Genomic DNA, 18657 nt, shown 5'->3' with positions numbered 1-18657 from the left:
TCTGACCGCTCCCTCTCTCTCTCTCTCCATAGAGGGACAGTATGTTTGAGACACCACTGAACAGCATCATGGCTCTGATGAATGCTTCCGGTCAAGGTCCTGACAGAGACGAAGGGAGATAAAGAGGGGATGTTGGGGGAAGGCAGGGAGGCATCTGATCATTGGCAGAATTGAATTATGGAGAAGGAAGACATGCTTTATATGGTATACAGTGCTGACTTGATATATAAATGATGGGGTGCCGCTTAGTTGGTAGAGTGGGCGTCCCATGTACAGAGGCTTTGTCCTTGCGGCAGCAGCCCTGGGTTCAGGTCCCGGCCTGGGGCCCTTTGCTGCGTGTCACTTCTCCTGTCACCTCTTAAGCTGTTCTATTAATAAAGTCATATAAAGGCCTGTGCATGGAGCACACATTTTAAACTGTAGAGAAAAAAATTAATGCAGTAACTTTCAGTCAGTACCTGAAGAGATGTTGTGCACCTTGGCTTTGAGAAATTTCTTGCCACCATATCTCTAAATTCATGAAGCAAGTCAATCTTTATTCCGACAACGGTCATAAGACATAAGACATAAGTGATATTAGGTATTGACAACCTCTGGCTTTGTGGAAAATATTCAATGCTAACATGGAGAAATGCTGGGTGGTTTTCCCAGTCACTTCAATACAGGGAAGTGTTCCAAGTCCCACTCCAGCCGCTATTTCTTCCTGTCTTACAGTCAGCAAACAGAGAATGGGGGATCAGCATCATTAGCATGGATAGCGATAGCACTGATAATAACAGTAGCGGTAGCATAAAGTCTTCTTGGGTATTCAGCAGTTGCAGAGTTTATTCACGGGGCAAACTGTAACCAGTACTGTACGTTTACTGCTACTAGACCACTTGATTGGTAAACATTCCCCCTGCTCCGATCGAAAACCCCACTGCTCTCCCTCGTTCTCGCTCTACTACACACTTACGCGCTGCCCTCTTCTTAAAAGAGCCACGTAACGCTTTTAACACCAGATACACTTGACACACTCGCATTTTGGGAGGCACTGCCTTTAGCTCTCACGGCTTCTCAAAATCTCTTCTCGTCAATGTACGACTCTTCTATGGTCATGTGTCATTGTCGCATTATAGCATGTTTTTTTTTTTTTTAAGTTTGAGCACAGAATTAAGTGATTTGTCACAAAGTTAAACCTCTCTTGTTGCTTCAGCGTTTAGCTTTCCTTATTGCTGGTCAGATTTGTTGACAACTGAAGATGTGTTTGGTAAAAATGTCCTCCACAGAAAAGCTATGGAGTTCTATTATGGGATTTAGGTTTTGGCTCAGAAAATGGCCAAAACTTCAATTAAAAAAACTCAGTTCTGCTGTAATGTGTCTATTTGTGTAAAATGATGCTTGCCAGCAGTCGTGAACAAGATGCACAGACTGTTTAGGTTTGTTCAGTATACAGTCAGCCTGCCAAGCACCAGAGAGCTGTCACTGAGCTGAGCTGAACACCCTCCCTCGCACGACCACATCTTCATATTTCATAGCTGTCATAACCGTTGTACGTTTGCGGCTGAATTACTATAGTTTGGATTGTGGACATTAGCTCATGAGCATTTAAGCTACAGTTGGGTATCATTTACATATAAGCGGCTTCATTCGACTGTGTTGAATTAGACTTGTTAAGTAAGTGCGCCGCAGATCCCACTGGCACCCATGCAAACGCTGCATCTACAAAGCATACCTGGGTTCTAAAGCAACACATTTATCCTTTAATAATTCATCCACATCGTCTTTGTGTTGCCTCTCTTTGATTCTTTCACCCACTCCTCACTCCGCTCGCTCGTCACCACTGATCTCCCAGCATCCCTTGTGACTGAGCTCCCAGCGTGTTCTTCCCTGGGGCTGTCAGGTCAGGGGCTGAAATAGCAGCAGCCTCTCTCTCTCTCTCTCTCTCTCTCTCTCTCTCGGGCCCTGGGGATGCTGTCAGCCCTTTCCGACCCCGGCCCTGTTCTTATCACCTGTCTGCCGGAGGCCGTGTTCTCGTAGGGCACTCGCCACTGATTTGGAGTCAGTGGATTACACCTGTAGTCTGTTGGCTATCATTAGAAGAATGACTAAACGCCTCAGCATGGGAGAGGATGGAGGGTTTGTTTGAGGGCTCAGTAATGGGTTTAGCCGAGGAGAGAGCTCGGCTGCGTTCAATGAGAATGAACGCACTGACACAATTTGATGGAGTTATGTAATGCCTCAGCTCCTGAGCTGGTTGTGTACCTGGATTCTCTGCTGAGCTTTAAGTTAAGTTAAAGTGGCACTACGTAGTTTTGAATAATAAATCTAAACTCAGAATTGTTATATATACAATGTTGATAAAGTAAAAAAACAAGCTGTCCTCAGAGGAAACAGTTTGAGGCTAAAAAGGTGGCAGGGTCCGCCACATATAAACAAAGTGAAACAGTGTAAAATGTAGTTGTTCTTGCGTTTATTTAGTTTATTCAGTCATGAAAACAAAGAGAGATTGTTTATTCAGGTTGTTTCAGCATGACAAAATTCAATGAGGATCAAAACTACATAGTGCACCTTTAAATAAGCATCTCATTCAGTAATATATGCTTGAAAATTAGCAAGAATTGTTTTTATTTACCTTGGTTGAACCCTGCTGCCATGTATAATTAAGCCATGTGTTGACATACTCCATTCAGACCTTAAACAACTTCACCTGGTTGGTATACTGTGCCACAGGTTTATTTTGGCCCAGTTTCAGGAGGTCGGCAGTGTAAATAAATGTCCTGTGTGTTTCCAGTAGTTGCTGGCACAGGCCTGCTTGTACTGCCATTACTTCCCATTATGTCTCACTCACACCTGATGGGATCAGTGTTGCTCATTTGGTTTTATGACAAGAAAAGATTAGCTTATTGTGCCCGGTCTCTCTCTCTCTCTCTCTCTCTCTCTCTCTCTCACACACACACACACACGCATATACAACAGCCCTTTTCCAAGAGAGTGTCATTATTTGACAGTCAGGGTAGTGGGTCCCGGTATTGCTGCCAGCATTGTGAGGGAAACAATGAACTAACACAGACTTGAGTGTGGGAGATTGGGAGTGGGAATTAATCAGGCTTGCATATTTCCAGTGCCCACACTCCCGTTCTGAACAGGAAAATAAACAAATGCAGTCATGCATACGTTCTCACATGCCCTCACACTTGGTGCATATATAGCACTGTAGCTTACACTGTACATATACCGTCTTCAGATTCGGAGCATGCAAAAGGGCGCTCAGACGCTGAAGCGTGCAACGCTGTTAGACTTTTTAAGTGCTGCGAGTCCTTTGGGATTCATCCAGTGAAATGGATTCAGTAGCTCTGTCACGCCAGCCCATATGCTGGCTGATGCTGCTCTGACTGAAGCAGCAAAGTCTCTTCAGTCAGATATTCAGGTAGGCAGTGTGGCCAGCTGGTTACTCTGCCATTAAACCACTTCCACAGAGTGTAGGACCACTCAGATGCTCCTGAAGGAGGATAGAGCAAAATAAGAGACTGTGAGCCCAGCTGTTCTGGCACTCTCTTTCCAATCGGGTGGCTCTCTGCTTGTGGATATAAGAGTCTGTTTATAACCCAGAGGAGTAGATGGACCTTCAAAAAACCTCTATAGCTCTAAGACAAATTCATTATTTGAACTCGTTTACGATCAAATTAAGCCATCAGTTTGACCTTTTTGCTTGTGAAAGCACTTATTTCATTACTGTTGCGGCTGCGTGTGAGAACTGGCTCTCCTGACGATGTGAAATAGCTGTCGGGCTCGCAGGAGTCTGTCGTGTAAGCTAATGCATAATGAGGTAAGGGGATCCATCCACTTTCTAACCTGGCAGCAGTGTGAGTGTGAGTGAAAGTGTGTGAAAAACAGAGACAGTGGGAGAGGAAGCCTGGAGCTTACCCAGCTTACATAGGTGTCAGACCTCACAGCTTCAGAACAAGTGTTGACAGAGCTACACACTGATCTTATTGTGTGAACTGCACACAGTCAGTACAGTCTGTGTGCTCAGAGCCCCAGTTCTACCGACGAATTGCTGCACAGATCGGAGAATTTTTAAATATGAAAAGCAGTTCCGAGGAGCTTAATGTTATTCCTTTACGATTTTGAGTGAATATAACGTTATTGTTTGTGGATGGTTCTACTTGTAGCATTATGTGCCGTGTAGAAATGTTGCTAAATGTTTTGTCTGGGTCACATTTATGTAACTGACACTGCCGATATTTATCTTCATTAGCACCTGTTATAGGCACAGCAGGCCCATCAAGCCCTGGACTGCTCTACATGCTGAGGCGTTGTACAGATAGGGCTCAGTTAAAAGTGATACTCAGTGTACTAAAGTGAGGTATAAAGAGTCTGGACTGTCATGAGAGTGATTTATTAACTCACTATTAATTTTACTCAGGAGCAAAAATGCAGTGTACTGCTTTAAAGTTCCCATATTGTAGACAGTGAGATGTATACGTCTTTAGATCACAAGGCTGGTCAAGGCCCTATACAAATACTGTTCAAGTATCGACACACTCAGTCCATGGAGAAAAGCACACATCTTATATTCAGAAACTGAGCCTTTAATTGAGCTGACAGTTCTTCCCTTAAGTTGTGATGTCACAACTATATAGTCACTGCCCTCAGCCACGCCCCCAACACAGCCAAAAACACCCTAAGATGTGGAAACAAGGTTGACTGTGCCTCCTCAGGCCTTTGAGAGCTGACCAACCAGAGCAGACTGGGATTTTTTTTTTGCGGGGGCAGGTGGACGTAAGAGACAGGCACTGAAATGGAGCATTAAGACAGAGGGTGAATAAAGGTGCTGCAGCAAGAACATTTAATTTTTTTTTTTTTCCATTAAAGCATGTTAACAGTTTTAGTAGACAGCCTTATCAGCATAATATGGAAAATTGAATGCCGGTTATGAAAAGTAGCCTACGATGCACGACTAATGCCCCCTTACAGCTGTTGCTAACCTCACTTCCAAAGCCAGGTGCAGCTCATGTTGCATTATTTTGCAGCCTTACATGTAGATTGCCTGAAAAATAAGCCATTCATGAATAGCATATCTATTGTATGCTGTGTTTTTCTTCATGTGAGAGCTGTTGCTGGAGGCAACCATTCAAGTGAAGGATAGCATTAGTAGCACTGTCTTGACAGGGCTGGCTACCAAACCTCGGGACTTTAATGGCACAGACTGAGTTGCCTCAATACTATTGAGCACCAAAACGGTGTCTTATTATTAGATACACAAGGAGTTAAACTCATCAGCGTCACTGAGCCAGTAGGCATGCAGCATGCTCTTGTGCCAAGATTGGCTGTCTCAAGGCTTGCAAGAACCACAGGCCACGGGCTATGAAACTGTGAAAATGTCAAGGAGATGAAAAATAACAATTTTACCATAATGCGCAATGTAATGTTTTGTTAAAATGGATTTCACAAAACTGGTATTGTTAAAAGTATCATTCAGGAACCGGTATCAAAGCCCTATGCATTGATTTATTGGATAATCAATAGGAAGCCCTAACTTCTTATTGAGATGACATTATGCATCCTCAGCGATTTCACTCTTCTAACTTTACAAGTGAACACAGTTTGAATTATGAACAGAAATGCGTAACTTGCTTCGTCCAAATTGGCCTATGCAAGTGAAGTAGGTTATGCCATAAGAACAGTCTGATCTTCTATCATACTTAAGTTCAGTAACAATGTTGTTTTTTATATTTCCATGCCTTTTACATGGATCATATAAGGACAACTTTTTGGACTTGGATCTTTTAGCTTTAGCTTCAGTCGTTTAGCATAATGTCAGATGCGCTGTATGTTGCCATTGAGTGTAGCCTACAGCATTTTTAATCAGCTCATGAAGCCGACAGTTTCCAGATAGAAATGACAAGCTTGCATTTGTAAGGGTAACCTGTTACATAATTGAATGGAAAGCTTGATAGTCGTGGCAACAGTTACCAAATGGGGCTTAACAATAGTCAATTCAGCTTGTAGAATAGTCAAGCTGAACACAATATTAAATGTGTGTCTCTTTGTCTCCAGCAGCTTATCACCAAGGCTCTGCAGGTGGTGACCAGAGCTCTGGACCAATCCGGTGCCAGCGATGTCGGGAAGTATGCAAAGGAGAGGTGGTGCGAGTACAAGAAACCCACTTTCACGTCAAGTGTTTCACCTGCACCGGTAAGACATGAGAACCTGATCCGAGGTGACACAACGAGGAAGTGTGAGTGCAGACAAACAGCTGCACAGAAACATGTGTTGTCCCCAGGTGTGGGTGGTCCTGACCATAAATACCATTAAAGTTAAATAAGGTGGGACGAACGTTCCGCTATGCTGGAAACAAGACATCTATCTTGGTCACTACCTGCCACACACCCACGCGCACTGACAAATATACACTTTCCCCACGTTCATCCATCTCCTAGTGTACCTGCTGAGTGTTACTGTTAGCCCACGGCGGGGATTGGAACAGATCAGAGGTGCCTTGCAGGGGACTTATAGGCTCCTGCTAAGGTAGCTTGTTATTGCGCTGCCAACTTGGAGAGGATTTCCCCCCCTCAGTTGTACGCTGCGGTCTAATGAGACTATCTCGACAGCCTTTGCAGCGCTACAGGTGAGCACTGGTGACCTACAAAAGACACAGTGGATAATCCCATGTCCTCTTACAACAGCAATAGTGTGGCATGTGTCTGTCTTCTGTAATATTTTGTAATTTTCTAAAAGGAATTACCTGTGTTTTATAGGTATTTTTTTTAAAGGTAAATTAATCTGTTGTAAGGCTTATTTCTCTGTTTAAAGACATTTTTGAAAGTTTTAGGAAACGCGCGTCCAACCAAGAAAAAGCAGTATGTAAATATAAGCATGAAAGTTAGCAAGCTAGAGTTGAGTGCAGGTCTGAAAGTGTGTGTGCATGTGCAAATTGGAAATCAAAGTAGCGAGGAATGTTATTTGTCATGCAGATGTACGGCCCGGAGCGAGCGTGCACATCGCTGCGTCGACTGAGATGACTTTGAAACGAAACAACCAAATAGATTAATCACATAATCACGCTTTTTTTTTTTTTTTTTTTTGCAGAATTATGGATTCATCTGACATAATGTGCCACAAGTCTCTCCCACTGTGTTACGCTGACATTGTTTCATAGTTGAAAGCCAAAAGTGTTATGCGCTATTACCCGCAAGTTAAATTTAATCTTTGTTTAAACAAGCAGTCTCATTGAGATTAAGATCTCTTTACTGAGAGAGAGAGACCTGAGAAACATTCATGAGAACACATTCAGCAAAGAGAAACAACGGCACATTAAGCAAGGAGTTCAATGAAACACACTGTAGTAAAGCTTTAAAAATCTCCGAGGGGAATGTTAGACTGTAGTTTGAGGGCAGTTTGAGGTTCACACATGAGGGATATCTAAGGTTAAGTAATAACTGGTTGTTGGATTGGATTGGACGTTATTAGATTTAAAATGAGAGAAGAGAGATGAGGTAGTTTTGGAGCCTCAACAGTAGAGTGAAGAGCATCAGATAGCTGCTTCTTATTGGTTATAAGGAAGTCCATCCAATCGTGTGATAATGCATCATACATAGTGTTTAACTGCTTAAGTGTCGATGAGGCAGCTTGACAATACAGAACATCTTCACAGTCGAGGACAGACTGAAAAATTGTTTCATGGTTGGAAGAAGGCAACCATCCCTTCTGTACAAGAGGCTGAATTAGATATTTTAATCTTTACTCAAATGTTGAACATGAGTCTGGAGTGACAGTCTGCTTTCAAGGCAAATCCCCAAGTGTTGGTGTGACTCATGAAGGGTAATATGGGTGCCATTTAAAGTTTTAACAGCAGGATAGTCAGAAATCACTGGTGGAGGTGGAGGATACCATGTACTCTGTCTTTTTTAAGGAGCGATAATTGGAAAATACGAAGGGGCAGACTGAAGATGAGTCAGAGTGTGGGCTTAGGAGGAGCCTGTATCAGCAGTGCAGAAAATGGACATTGAAGTATTGATTAAATAGGATTATGTTATTCATGGACATTTGAACAGCAGATACACTTCTGTGGCAACCCACTTCTGATGGTAGGGTGGCCAGACTGACCCATTAGCAACAACATGTCTGGTGTAAGCGTTGTTTTAGCTAACCTCCAAAGTCCGTTTTGCAGTTTGTAATCTCCTCTCTCATCTCCATGTCACCATTTAAGAACGCAGCCCAGTAATCATCAGGCACACAGTAGCAGCAAACAGGAGGATCCTGCTCTCTGTGGCAATCAAAAATTTCCCTGGCAATCTTTCACTAAACTATGCATATATCTTCAACTTTCCTATAATGATGTTGAGTTCTCGACTGAGAGCTGTTAGCTTTAGCAGCAGTCCTTTAATAGATTATCATAGCCTACTTTATATATAGCCTAGTATATATGCTGTATACAAACATCAAATGCACATTTAATTCATTTTACAGTGTTGTCGCTTTAAATCAAGTCAACTTAAAACTGTTAGCCAGAGGTGGCATTTTCAGCCAACTCATGAGGCTAACGTTAGCCTAATTAGCTATCACGCTGATAACATTTGCTCTTAGTTGTCATTTCGAGGGCAACATTGAAAGTTGCTTGTTTCGAGGTAAAACTTTTCGTACTCAGTGCTTAAAACCTCCATAAGATGTAGATCCTACAGAGGAAATTTTCCTGGGCAATCTTTCAAAGCTGTTTTTCAGGCTGTATCTCAGATCAGGTCTTCAGCGGACGTCATCGAGGAGCAGAAGCCAAAGCAGAGCAAGTTGTGTTTGCCACTGTGTGAGCTGCACAACAACACAGAGCTGTTCTCCAGCAGATAAACTCACTGAAGGCTATTCATTGGAGGGTTGCTGTTACACGTTCCCTACATGTAGCCGTCACACACACGAGAACACATGTATACAGTGCACACATGCACTCAGGCGTGCTGGCGTGCACGTCCATACATGTGTGCAAGCTCGCTGTGGTTGTGAGGGGTTGCTGTGGTAACGGTGTGAAGGGGCACCCGTGCCCTGGTTGGTGGATATTCTCAGCATCTCTATGGTGCCGTTAACCAATCGGAAGGCACTTTTCTGTGCCCCAGAGAAAAAGGGGGGTGAACACAGGAAGCGAGCAGAATGGAGAAGGAGAGGGGGGGATGGGGGTGCTGTTTGTGTCGCTTAAACATTACATCATCACTTGAGTGTAATACTAATCTGACTCTCACTTTGCTCCTCTTCCTCCCTTCATTTCACCCCTCCTCACTTGCAGCAGTAATGGAAAGCTGTCATCGATGAGCATCATGTTAAATACACCTATCAGACAGCCCTACCCTCTCATGTTCCAGAGAGCTCTCCACGTCCCATGAGGCAGTGGGGCACTATTGTTGCCACATCCGGGCCCATGATATGCTCTCCTGTATGGGCCTCTGCACAGACAGCAGTTTTCTAAAGCTTTTAATTGTTCGGTGTCTAACCCCCGCACACAAACATGTTGCATGTTCTTTTGAACTTCATAAACTCCATCTATTCTCCATTGTCTGCGTTTCCATCCTCTGCTTTTCATTAGCTCTGTTGTATATTTTGCAAGCGGCGAAGCAGGATTTTAAGATTGAATTTCTATATTCTGTGTTTCTTTTTCCCCCCGTTTTTCTCCCTGTGTTTCTTTCTCTCGCGTCCTCCCTTTTCTTTCCTGATGACAGTCGCCCAAGCATGAAATCAATTTCTCATCTTGGGACAGGATGACATTGGCATGCGGGGCCGTGCGATTTGGAGGCTAATGTCTAAACTGTATTATACCAGTGCGACAATCCGCTGTCAGCAGCCAATTGCCTTATCTGTCGGACGTGTTTATGAAGTCTGTGACTGGGTCGTGTTACAACATTTGATTTCATTCTTTGCTGGCCAGTTTTTCCAGACAATCAGTGAGCGCTCGAAGGTTTTATTGACCTTGACCAATGATATTGTGTGCGTCTCAGTCCCTTCCCTTCCACTGCAAAACCGTGAGACAAAATCTTAGCTATTTCCCACTTTCTTTCCTCCTTCTCCAATTTTTCTCTCTTTATTTCGGAAGAGCAAACACATCCATCCATCCATCCATCATTTTAAGCCGCCCTCTGTCTTTGCCCACACTTTATCAAACCGCATTACCTTCTACATGCCACATTATCATAATTCATTGCATGTCATGCATTAGTCAGAAAAAGAACAGATCACTAATCATGTGCATTTAACCTCTCATTTGAACTCATTATACAGCGACTGATTGTAGCGTGAAGAAACAGCCACGCAATCAGCTTGAGAAGAAAGAGGTCTGTGGAAAATGCTGAAGACAGAAGCCAGCTCGCAGATTGATGCATCAACTCCAGACACAGAGAGGGCAGCGGGGGTGTGTGTGAGTGTGTGTGTGTGTGTGTGGATTATGTGGCGGCGGGCTCTACTGTATGGATGATGTGGTGTTATATTACGAGCAGACGGGCTGACTCGTGCATACTGCCCTAATGACATAGTGACCACACTTACCCCGCCTCCGAAGCATAATTGGCACTCTTAGATTCCAAAAGAAACAGCGCGGCCTGTCAGTGGCACGAGTGCAAAGCTAACACACATATAAATCACACACGGAGGCAAAAATGAGCCTGCGTTTTTTCCCTCGCAGCCGGCTGAAGCACCGAAACAAATACACAGAGACACGTTCGCACATAAACTGCCAGGCTGCTCCCAGCAGTTATTTATTGTCTGAGATCAAACTTATTTTTCTCATAAAACAGCTCTAAAGGGAGTTGCAGATTTACACAGACAGGTCAGAAAAATATTTGACTGCTCGGCTAACGCTCCATTTCTGGTGGGTATTCTCAACTGGGCTCTTGTAACAATTGCAGCATCTTTGTCTTTTTTCTCAGCAGACCTGCTTCAGTCAGTTCAGCCTCCTGTGTGGATGCCATTAACCCCCATCACTCAGCCCCCTGTGTTAATAACATCAACCTACAGTACCGTACCGCCGCTCTGTTCCCTGATGGCAAAGGAGGGAAAGACTGAGATAGATGGGGAGGGAGATAGTGGAGGGGACGGGGGGAGAGGAGAAGGCGAATGGTGAGAGAAGAGTATGGAGAAAACAAAGAGCGGTTATGAGGAGAAAACAGAAAAAGAGACACACAGCACAGAAAAAAAGTAGGGGGGGTTACAGGGAAGGGGAGCTTCCTGTAGCTATAGCAACCGCTGGCACGCTGGTCCAATCACCACGCCAATGCCTGGTTGCTAGGGAGAGATTCCGACGGCGAGAGAGGGGAGCGTTGCATGTAGCGGCGCTTTTCCCTGGCGACTTCTCTGTGGATCTGGGATAGATGACAGGGATTATTCCTTCCGCCTGTCTCTCTTGAGTCGTCACCGTCCAGAGGGATTTTCGCACACTGACGCCCCGTCTATTGTCTTTAAGTGTCTGCAGAATTTAATGTGTGTCTGCACGGTGAGGTGCTTAAGTGTATGACACGGTGAAGGAGGGATTTCTCAGTGATAAAGAGGATCATTTAGCGACAGACCCTGAACACTAAACCAGTAATATCGCTCCATATAGCTGAAGCTGGAGTACGTTTTTATAGCGCGTCAAAAAACAAGGCCCCATCTATACCAGTTTGGTTGCCCTCTGTGTTCCTGTGATCCCATTCACGCCATTCATTGTCTCGTCAGTCCTCGGAGGGTTAAAAGCTGAAGGCCCGAGCGGTGGGGCTGGTCTGCTGGTATGAAGGGACTCCACTGGGCAGCCATCTGTCTCCATCAACTACCGCAGCCAAATGCGAGGGGAACCCTGTCACTCATGCACGATTTCTCTCTGCTTTGGCCTGAAGCTGCCTCTCTCTCTGTCTTCCTGCCCTTTTCTGTGACCACATCTCCTTCTGTTTTCTGTTACTGCTCTTCTTTTTTATAGCTGCGCTCGTGGTATTGGCTCTCGGGATGGCAGTGTCAGCCACCTCTTTGGTTCAGACTGAAATATCTCTACAGCTACTAGATGGAATACTATGAAATATTGTACTGACACTCATCGTCACCAGAAGATGAATCCTGATGACTTAGGTGATGGTCTGAAATTTTGAATGACTTAATTATGTTTGCTTTGTTGGTCCTTTCCTGTAGCACCACCAGAAGCTTAAACTATTAACTATTAACTAACTCAGGAAAGTATCAACATGAACAGACATTCATTGTCCCCAGATGATGAACATTATGACTTTCATGATCCCCTTACCTTTCCCATGGTGCCACTATGAGGTTGACATTTGTTGTCAACCTCATAGTGGCACTTTGTAGAGACACTCATGGTCATTATTTCAGTTCAAATAGTCAAGATAGATCCCTAGAGGATGAATTGTATTTATTTGAATGATTATTAAGTGCCACGAGCAGGTGAAATTCAGTAAAATATCAACATGGTGGATTGACACAACATTTTGACATTCATTGTTCCCAGATGATGAATACTGATGACTGTATTGATCCCGTTAGTGCCATCAGCAAGTTTACATTTTGGCATAGAGTAATATGCCATTCATGTTCCTCAGAGGATGAACCGCAATAACTTTGGTGATCTCTGGCTTTTAATCTAGCGCTACGGTCATATCGAAATGTGCCAATACTTTGGTTATGACCAAAAGGAGTGACAGTCCTTTTACTCTCAGCTGTACTTTGTGCTCCGTGCTAACTGGCAAATGTTGAGCACAGCCTCACAAAGCTGCTAGTGTTGTTGTGGACTTTTGTCTCCGTCCTCTTCCTGTCTGTCTGGTGGCCTCTTCTCCCGCCCTGCGATTTGGCACAACTTGAGAAAACACATTATTTACTCTTGAAGTGTTTCCTCCTGTCAGAGGGCTAAAATCCAGGGGACTGGGGGGAGAACAGAGGAGCCTGGTCCCCACGTTGGTAGCACAGATGTGGGGGTGAATAGGTGAGTACCCCCTCCTGCTGAAACGTGCCACTGCCCTACTACATACATGCCTCTCTACTCAACTGCAGCTGCCCCTATTATCTTGAGAAAAGCCTTGCAAATTAGCATAATGTTGACAGAAGCACTAAAACAATTAGAATGTGCAGCGGGGGTACTTTGACGCACTGTACAAAGCATGTCCATTTACTTAATAGCACATTATGAAGACCTAACAGTAGCATAATGAGCTCAGCGAAGAGTCTCGGTGAGGGAGACTGTGGGGGAATGTGGAGACTCTATGAAAGAAAGGGAAGGTTTGCATGTCTGTAGAGCAGGAAAGAAGGTGCAAATTGAGATAAAGTGGAGACCTTGTGCCCGGAGCCACAAAGATTTGGAAGCTGTCTTGAAACGGAAAGACAGAGAAAAGAGATGGGGAGGAGGCAGGGGTGTGCCAGCACTATTTTGGGGTTCCGGCCTGGGCCGACTTTGAGAAGGGAATTTTAATTGCGTCTGTTGGCTGGAGATAAATACCCAATCATGCCGACCCCCTGTGGGTGCCTAATCAGCGCGGTTCTAATGACCACAGCTGCAGACACCAGCCTACATGCTAACCTCTAATCACTAGACTTGTGATCTCTAGATGCCAACTTCCTGCCAAAAAAGAGCAATACGAAGTAGGGAATCAGCATCTTTCAGCTTCCCTCATTAGAGCACATTCAGAGACAGATCATAAAATGAGCAAACAGATGAAATGAAGTCTTTGATGTAGTTCAGTCTTGCGAAAGCTGATAACGTGGTACAGGAAGCTAATTGATGATACCTCTGACTATGTCTCCATCAAATGAAACAGTTCTCATCCAAACAGAAGGTTTCGTTAGCTGAGGGAATTCTACAACTTTCCCATGAGTGGCCTCAGTATAAATCTCCACATCCCATTCACAGGACAGTGAAGCAAACCCGACTGGTTCTGCATTGGTTGCACTGAGCTGTTGTTTTTATGGGTGGGTGTCCGCACCATGTGGTGCTGGTTGCGCGGCTGAAACCAAAGTCTTTCTTCTCGGAGCCAAGCTAAGCCACGTCTCTGCAGCAGCAGAGAAGCCCTGAACCCGACTCCATCCACCGCGCTGGCAACTACAACATATGGAGGGATGAGTTTTATAACTTGTGCTTAATGGTTATGGCTAAAAATGAAACTGAAAAGTAGAGGCTCTTTTCGGGTGGTGGTTTAATAATGATCCCCTTCCAAAGATGGAAAAGTTGCATTTATTTTTTGGGTCTATTGGGCTGCAGGTGTAGGGTTCATTTCTTTATGTTGAATATGTGAGAATTAATGTAGACTTTGCAAGTACTTGATTCAATTCAATCAAGGCACAATACATGCCTACAACGATGCCAACAAATTATAGTTTAGTCAGTCCAAAGACAGAGTTAATTGAAAAATGATTCAATCTGAATCATCAGTCACAGCTAACAAAACCAAAAGCAATTTCGCAATTTGAAACATGCCTGCCTCTGTTTGTCTGCATTCGGGTCCAATTATGCATAAACTGTGACACTTCAAATACAGAGAAAACATTAAGTATATCTCAGTTTATATTATTTTAAGCTGTAAAGACGTTATTATGTCAGTTATGTCTGCAGACATTGCCCTAAATCAGGAAAAACTTTGATTTGACAAGAAACTATAATTAAAAGATTTATCTCAATAAACTTCACACATAAACAGTGCATGTGAATTGGGCATATTTTTATTGTCACATTTAGATAGAACTGTGTGTTTTGCCATCGCAGCAGGTTTCAAACTGACTCGAAGGTGCAGCATCGTCACTGACAACATTTGATATTTGCAGCCACCGGTCCAACCACAACAAAACCAAATGTGCCAGCGCTGCCACATCATCCAGACTGTCTCTAGGGCAACTCTGGAAGGTTTACATCTCCTATGGCAACTGAGGAGGGGGGACGTCCTTCGCAATGAAGCCAGCCAATCATCCGGTCAGAAGAAAACAATGTGATTAGCCAGAACAGGTGAACCATCCAGCCAGCTGCAGCCAATCCAGCACGAGCAGATCCAGTCAGCCGGCTGGTGATTTGGTCAGGTGTCCGTATGCTAATGAAGTGCATTAGGCTAATTGAGCAGATTCCAGTAATTTGAAAATCAATCTGGGCGCAGATTGAAAAGCAAATCGTTTCGAGAGAGAGGGAGAGAGGGGGGTGGGGGGGGGGAGAATGAGAGGAGAGATTTACTCCAGTTTAGTTTTAGATGAATAAAAACGTTTTTATTAAATTAATCTAATGGACCATTTCACAACACATCGATTTTTCTTTTCCATTACGACGAGTTTAAAAGATGTGGAAATATTTACTCTCCCATTCCCCCTTTTCCACGAAGGCATCAGATAGCCTGTGATTTGGGTTTTCTGGTGAGAGCCTCGGTTTGAAATGCAACGGGGACACTTTTTTAAGCTCGGTGCCATTGTTCAGTGGTTCTGGAAATGTGGTCAGCGCACGCACACACATTTTTTCTTTTACAAACAGGCTACTTTAAAAATCTCAGCTCTGGCCTTCCTCATGCGTCCCCCCTTTTGCTTCACTCTTCGCTTTCCTTTTCAGCAGCCGCCGTGCGTCGATGCCAGTGACCTGTCGCGATGATAAAGATCCATCATCATATCTCGCCATACACGCTGTCCCGTTTCATCATCTCATCTCTACGCACGCGCGCACTGCCATCTCATCGGGGATGGATTTATGTGTTCCCGTCCTCCTGTGGGAGCCGAGATTGTTTTGTTTTTAAGTGAGGGCCCATTGATCTTTTATTACACCATTAAGTCAATACGCTCCACTCATAAACAGCTTGAGATTAAATGAGCCCCTTTGAAGGGTTTATGCATGTGTGTTTGCTTGTGTGTGTGTGTGTGTGAACCCTCAGCCTGCCAGCGGCCAGGATGAAGCCATTTATTAGCAGCCAGTCTTTGGTATTTCGAGGTGCTTCATTTCACCACAAACAGAACGTCGCTTTGTTAAGTTTAAAATGTCTGCTGCTTTATTTACTGTTGCGCAATCCCACTTCGTTTGCCGGCAGCAGAGTTTTATTGTTAACCTGATATTGTTCACGTGGATTGTATTTCCATCTTTTTACATGCTGTGATAACAGTCGGTGGTTTGGCTCCAGTGTGGAAATAGTACACGTTTGAATGGGTAATTTCATGCTGGACATCTGCTACCGTCAGATCGGTTACCAGTTTCATTGAAGGATTTGATAAAAGCAGTTAGGAAACTAAAAAAAAAAAACATATTCAGACTCCTTTGTCATATATAGATCCATCCCTCAGGTTGTCTGTATTTCTGGTGAAACAATAAATTTATGCTCTACTGATGCCAACTACAAGCTACTCTCTCTCCTAGTCTAATCTAAATTCTTCAGGATATGCGTCTCACTGCTGTCTGGTTCTGACATCTTTTACATCTGCTCGATGTACCAGTAGTTGGTGTTTAATGCCTCGGATCTCGTTGCCAATCCATGACCTCCTGTTTCACCTCGGCTGCAGGTCTGCCGGGAGGATCTGAGGGTTTCTACGCTTAGAATCCGCTCTTCATGTCTCAGAAAAAACATTCATCTTTTCATCATTTAGAGCCTCTGTGTTCAGAGAGTATGCAGCTAGGTAGCTTCGTTTAGCACAAAGACTGTCTGGTTGCCTGTTGCTTAGAAATAGGCTAGTCTGGCACATGGAACTATACATTCATTAGTTAGCTTTAGAGGTGCTGCTGCAGTGGGCTGATTTTTGGACAAAAGGCAGAGGGAAACAACAAGCCTGGTGTTGTCCAAAGATAATGAAATCTGCCCAATAGCACCTGTAAAAATCACTTATCAACACAATATTTCTCATTTGTTTTATTCCCACAGTTTTGAACAGAGGACTGAAGCAGTCAAAATTAAAAGAGAGAAATTAATGGCTTAATAAAAAAAAAAAAATGATATACACGAAAATGTAGCCATTATTGCTATATTTTCTTTTACATTCTATTCTTTTATGCTAAGCCACGCCAACAAATCAAGCAAATAGGCATATTTTTTTCAAAATGTCAGCCCTGGGCAGAGCTGGCCGGGTGGTGTGCGCGGCAGCATTGCCAGCTGAACTTTACATGTTGGTTGTAGTTCTGTTACATGATAATTGTAGTTGTATAATTACAGTGCCAGCGTCACTGCAGGGGAGTAATCACTGGCTCAAGACTGAATGTTCGCACGGAGGGTGAAGCTCAACAGCGGTGAAGGTTTACACTCTTTATGCGTAATGCAAAAGTGAAAAAGGTGACTTTTTTTATACATAAGGATTTTTTAAGCATGTGACCTTCATCGGTACCACTTATGAGGTTACAATAACTGCAAATTCTTCCTGTTGGTGAACCGCAAAGACTGAGAGAAACCTGATACCAGCAACCATGGCGGCCACTGATCTGTGAAAACACCTCTTAGCTGTATTGTTACACCCGCCGGAATTCACTCTCAGTTACATGGCAAAGCGCTGTAGCACATATTGTCCTCTTAGGGTACAGACACGCACACACACATGAACACATATATACTCAAACCAAGCACTGGCCTTGTACACACACACAGTAAATGATTCTGGTGACTTCCCCGTCAGTGCTGAATGAATCTGTAGACGATTTTGTGTAGCGATGCCGGGAGCTTGCGGTGTGCTGTTTTGTTTCCTTCTTCACATTTGTTTTGAACAAAATGCCTTTTCCACTGATTATATCATTATTTTCCCATCAGAGCAAATTGGCTCACCACTGTCTGGAGCTGAGCGACTTTGCCAGCAGTCGTGTGTGAAGACAAACATAAACACAGCGCAAACAAGCACACATACACACACACACACAAATAGGTAAAAAAAAAGACTGAAGACTAAAGGAAGCGGAAAACAGGAACCCTCACTCTTAACATCTTGTCTCATATTGCTTTCGTGTTGACCTGATCCCTGACTACCTTTCACCTGTTCCCTCCGCAGTGTGTAACTGTGACCTGGCTCGGTCGGGCTTCTTCCAGAAGAAGGGCGAGTACATCTGTACGTCGGACTACCAGCGTCTGTACGGCACACGCTGCGACCGCTGCGACAGCTTCATCACGGGAGAGGTGGTCTCCGCCCTGGGACGCACGTACCACCCCAAGTGCTTCGTCTGCAGCGTGTGCAGGTACACACACACAAAAAACAGCCACACATTACTGATTCGGAATCTTGTATCTGATCACCTGGAGAAACAAAGTCAACTCTTCATTCCACTTTTAGCTCTGTTTTGGTCGCTACCAGCACCCGACAAAAAAAGAAGCGGGGCTCTTAAGCTGCTAAATACTGAAAGATGTTCACCAGCTGGTCATTTATTATAGGACAGATTATAGCATGAGGCGATGTGAATGTGTCAGCTGTCAAATGGCACATTGACTATTCATTCTGCATTGTCTATCTATTAATACATCCAGCAAATATGAGACAATTAGACTTTTATGTTTATTTAAATATTTATTTATTTGTTTGTTTGTTTGACAGGGACAGTGCACAGCTTCTGAGCTGTACCAGATTTAGCTACAAGCTAATTTACATCTGTAGTCCCTTGGCATGGGACAAGATCTTTGCTAGGAGAATTAACACTGTAATAAAAAGACAAACCAAAAATTGTTATAAGACGTATTCACTATATAAGAAACATACACGAGTAGGATTTCACAACACTAAAATGCCACAACAAAAACAACCAGG

General features: G+C 43.8%; 1 protein-coding gene across 11 annotated transcripts in view; it reads left to right on the top strand.

The window, feature by feature from the left end:
• The window catches only part of ablim3 (actin binding LIM protein family, member 3), a 52115-nt gene that overhangs the window by 7612 nt on the left and 25846 nt on the right, over window positions 1-18657 (top strand). For 9 of the 11 annotated variants that reach the window (XM_030396839.1, XM_030396838.1, XM_030396837.1 and 6 more), the window contains exons 2-3: window positions 6043-6180; window positions 17911-18094. In XM_030396839.1, coding sequence (XP_030252699.1) covers window positions 6043-6180; window positions 17911-18094 — 322 coding nt within the window. The remainder of the gene's footprint in view (window positions 1-6042; window positions 6181-17910; window positions 18095-18657) is intronic. The other 2 variants (XM_030396830.1, XM_030396833.1) reach the window with 1 other exon arrangement.

The sequence above is a fragment of the Sparus aurata genome, chromosome 18 (genome assembly GCF_900880675.1).
Source record: "Sparus aurata chromosome 18, fSpaAur1.1, whole genome shotgun sequence".
Lineage (NCBI taxonomy): Eukaryota > Metazoa > Chordata > Actinopteri > Spariformes > Sparidae > Sparus > Sparus aurata.
This window is presented reverse-complemented; position numbering and strand designations above follow the sequence as displayed.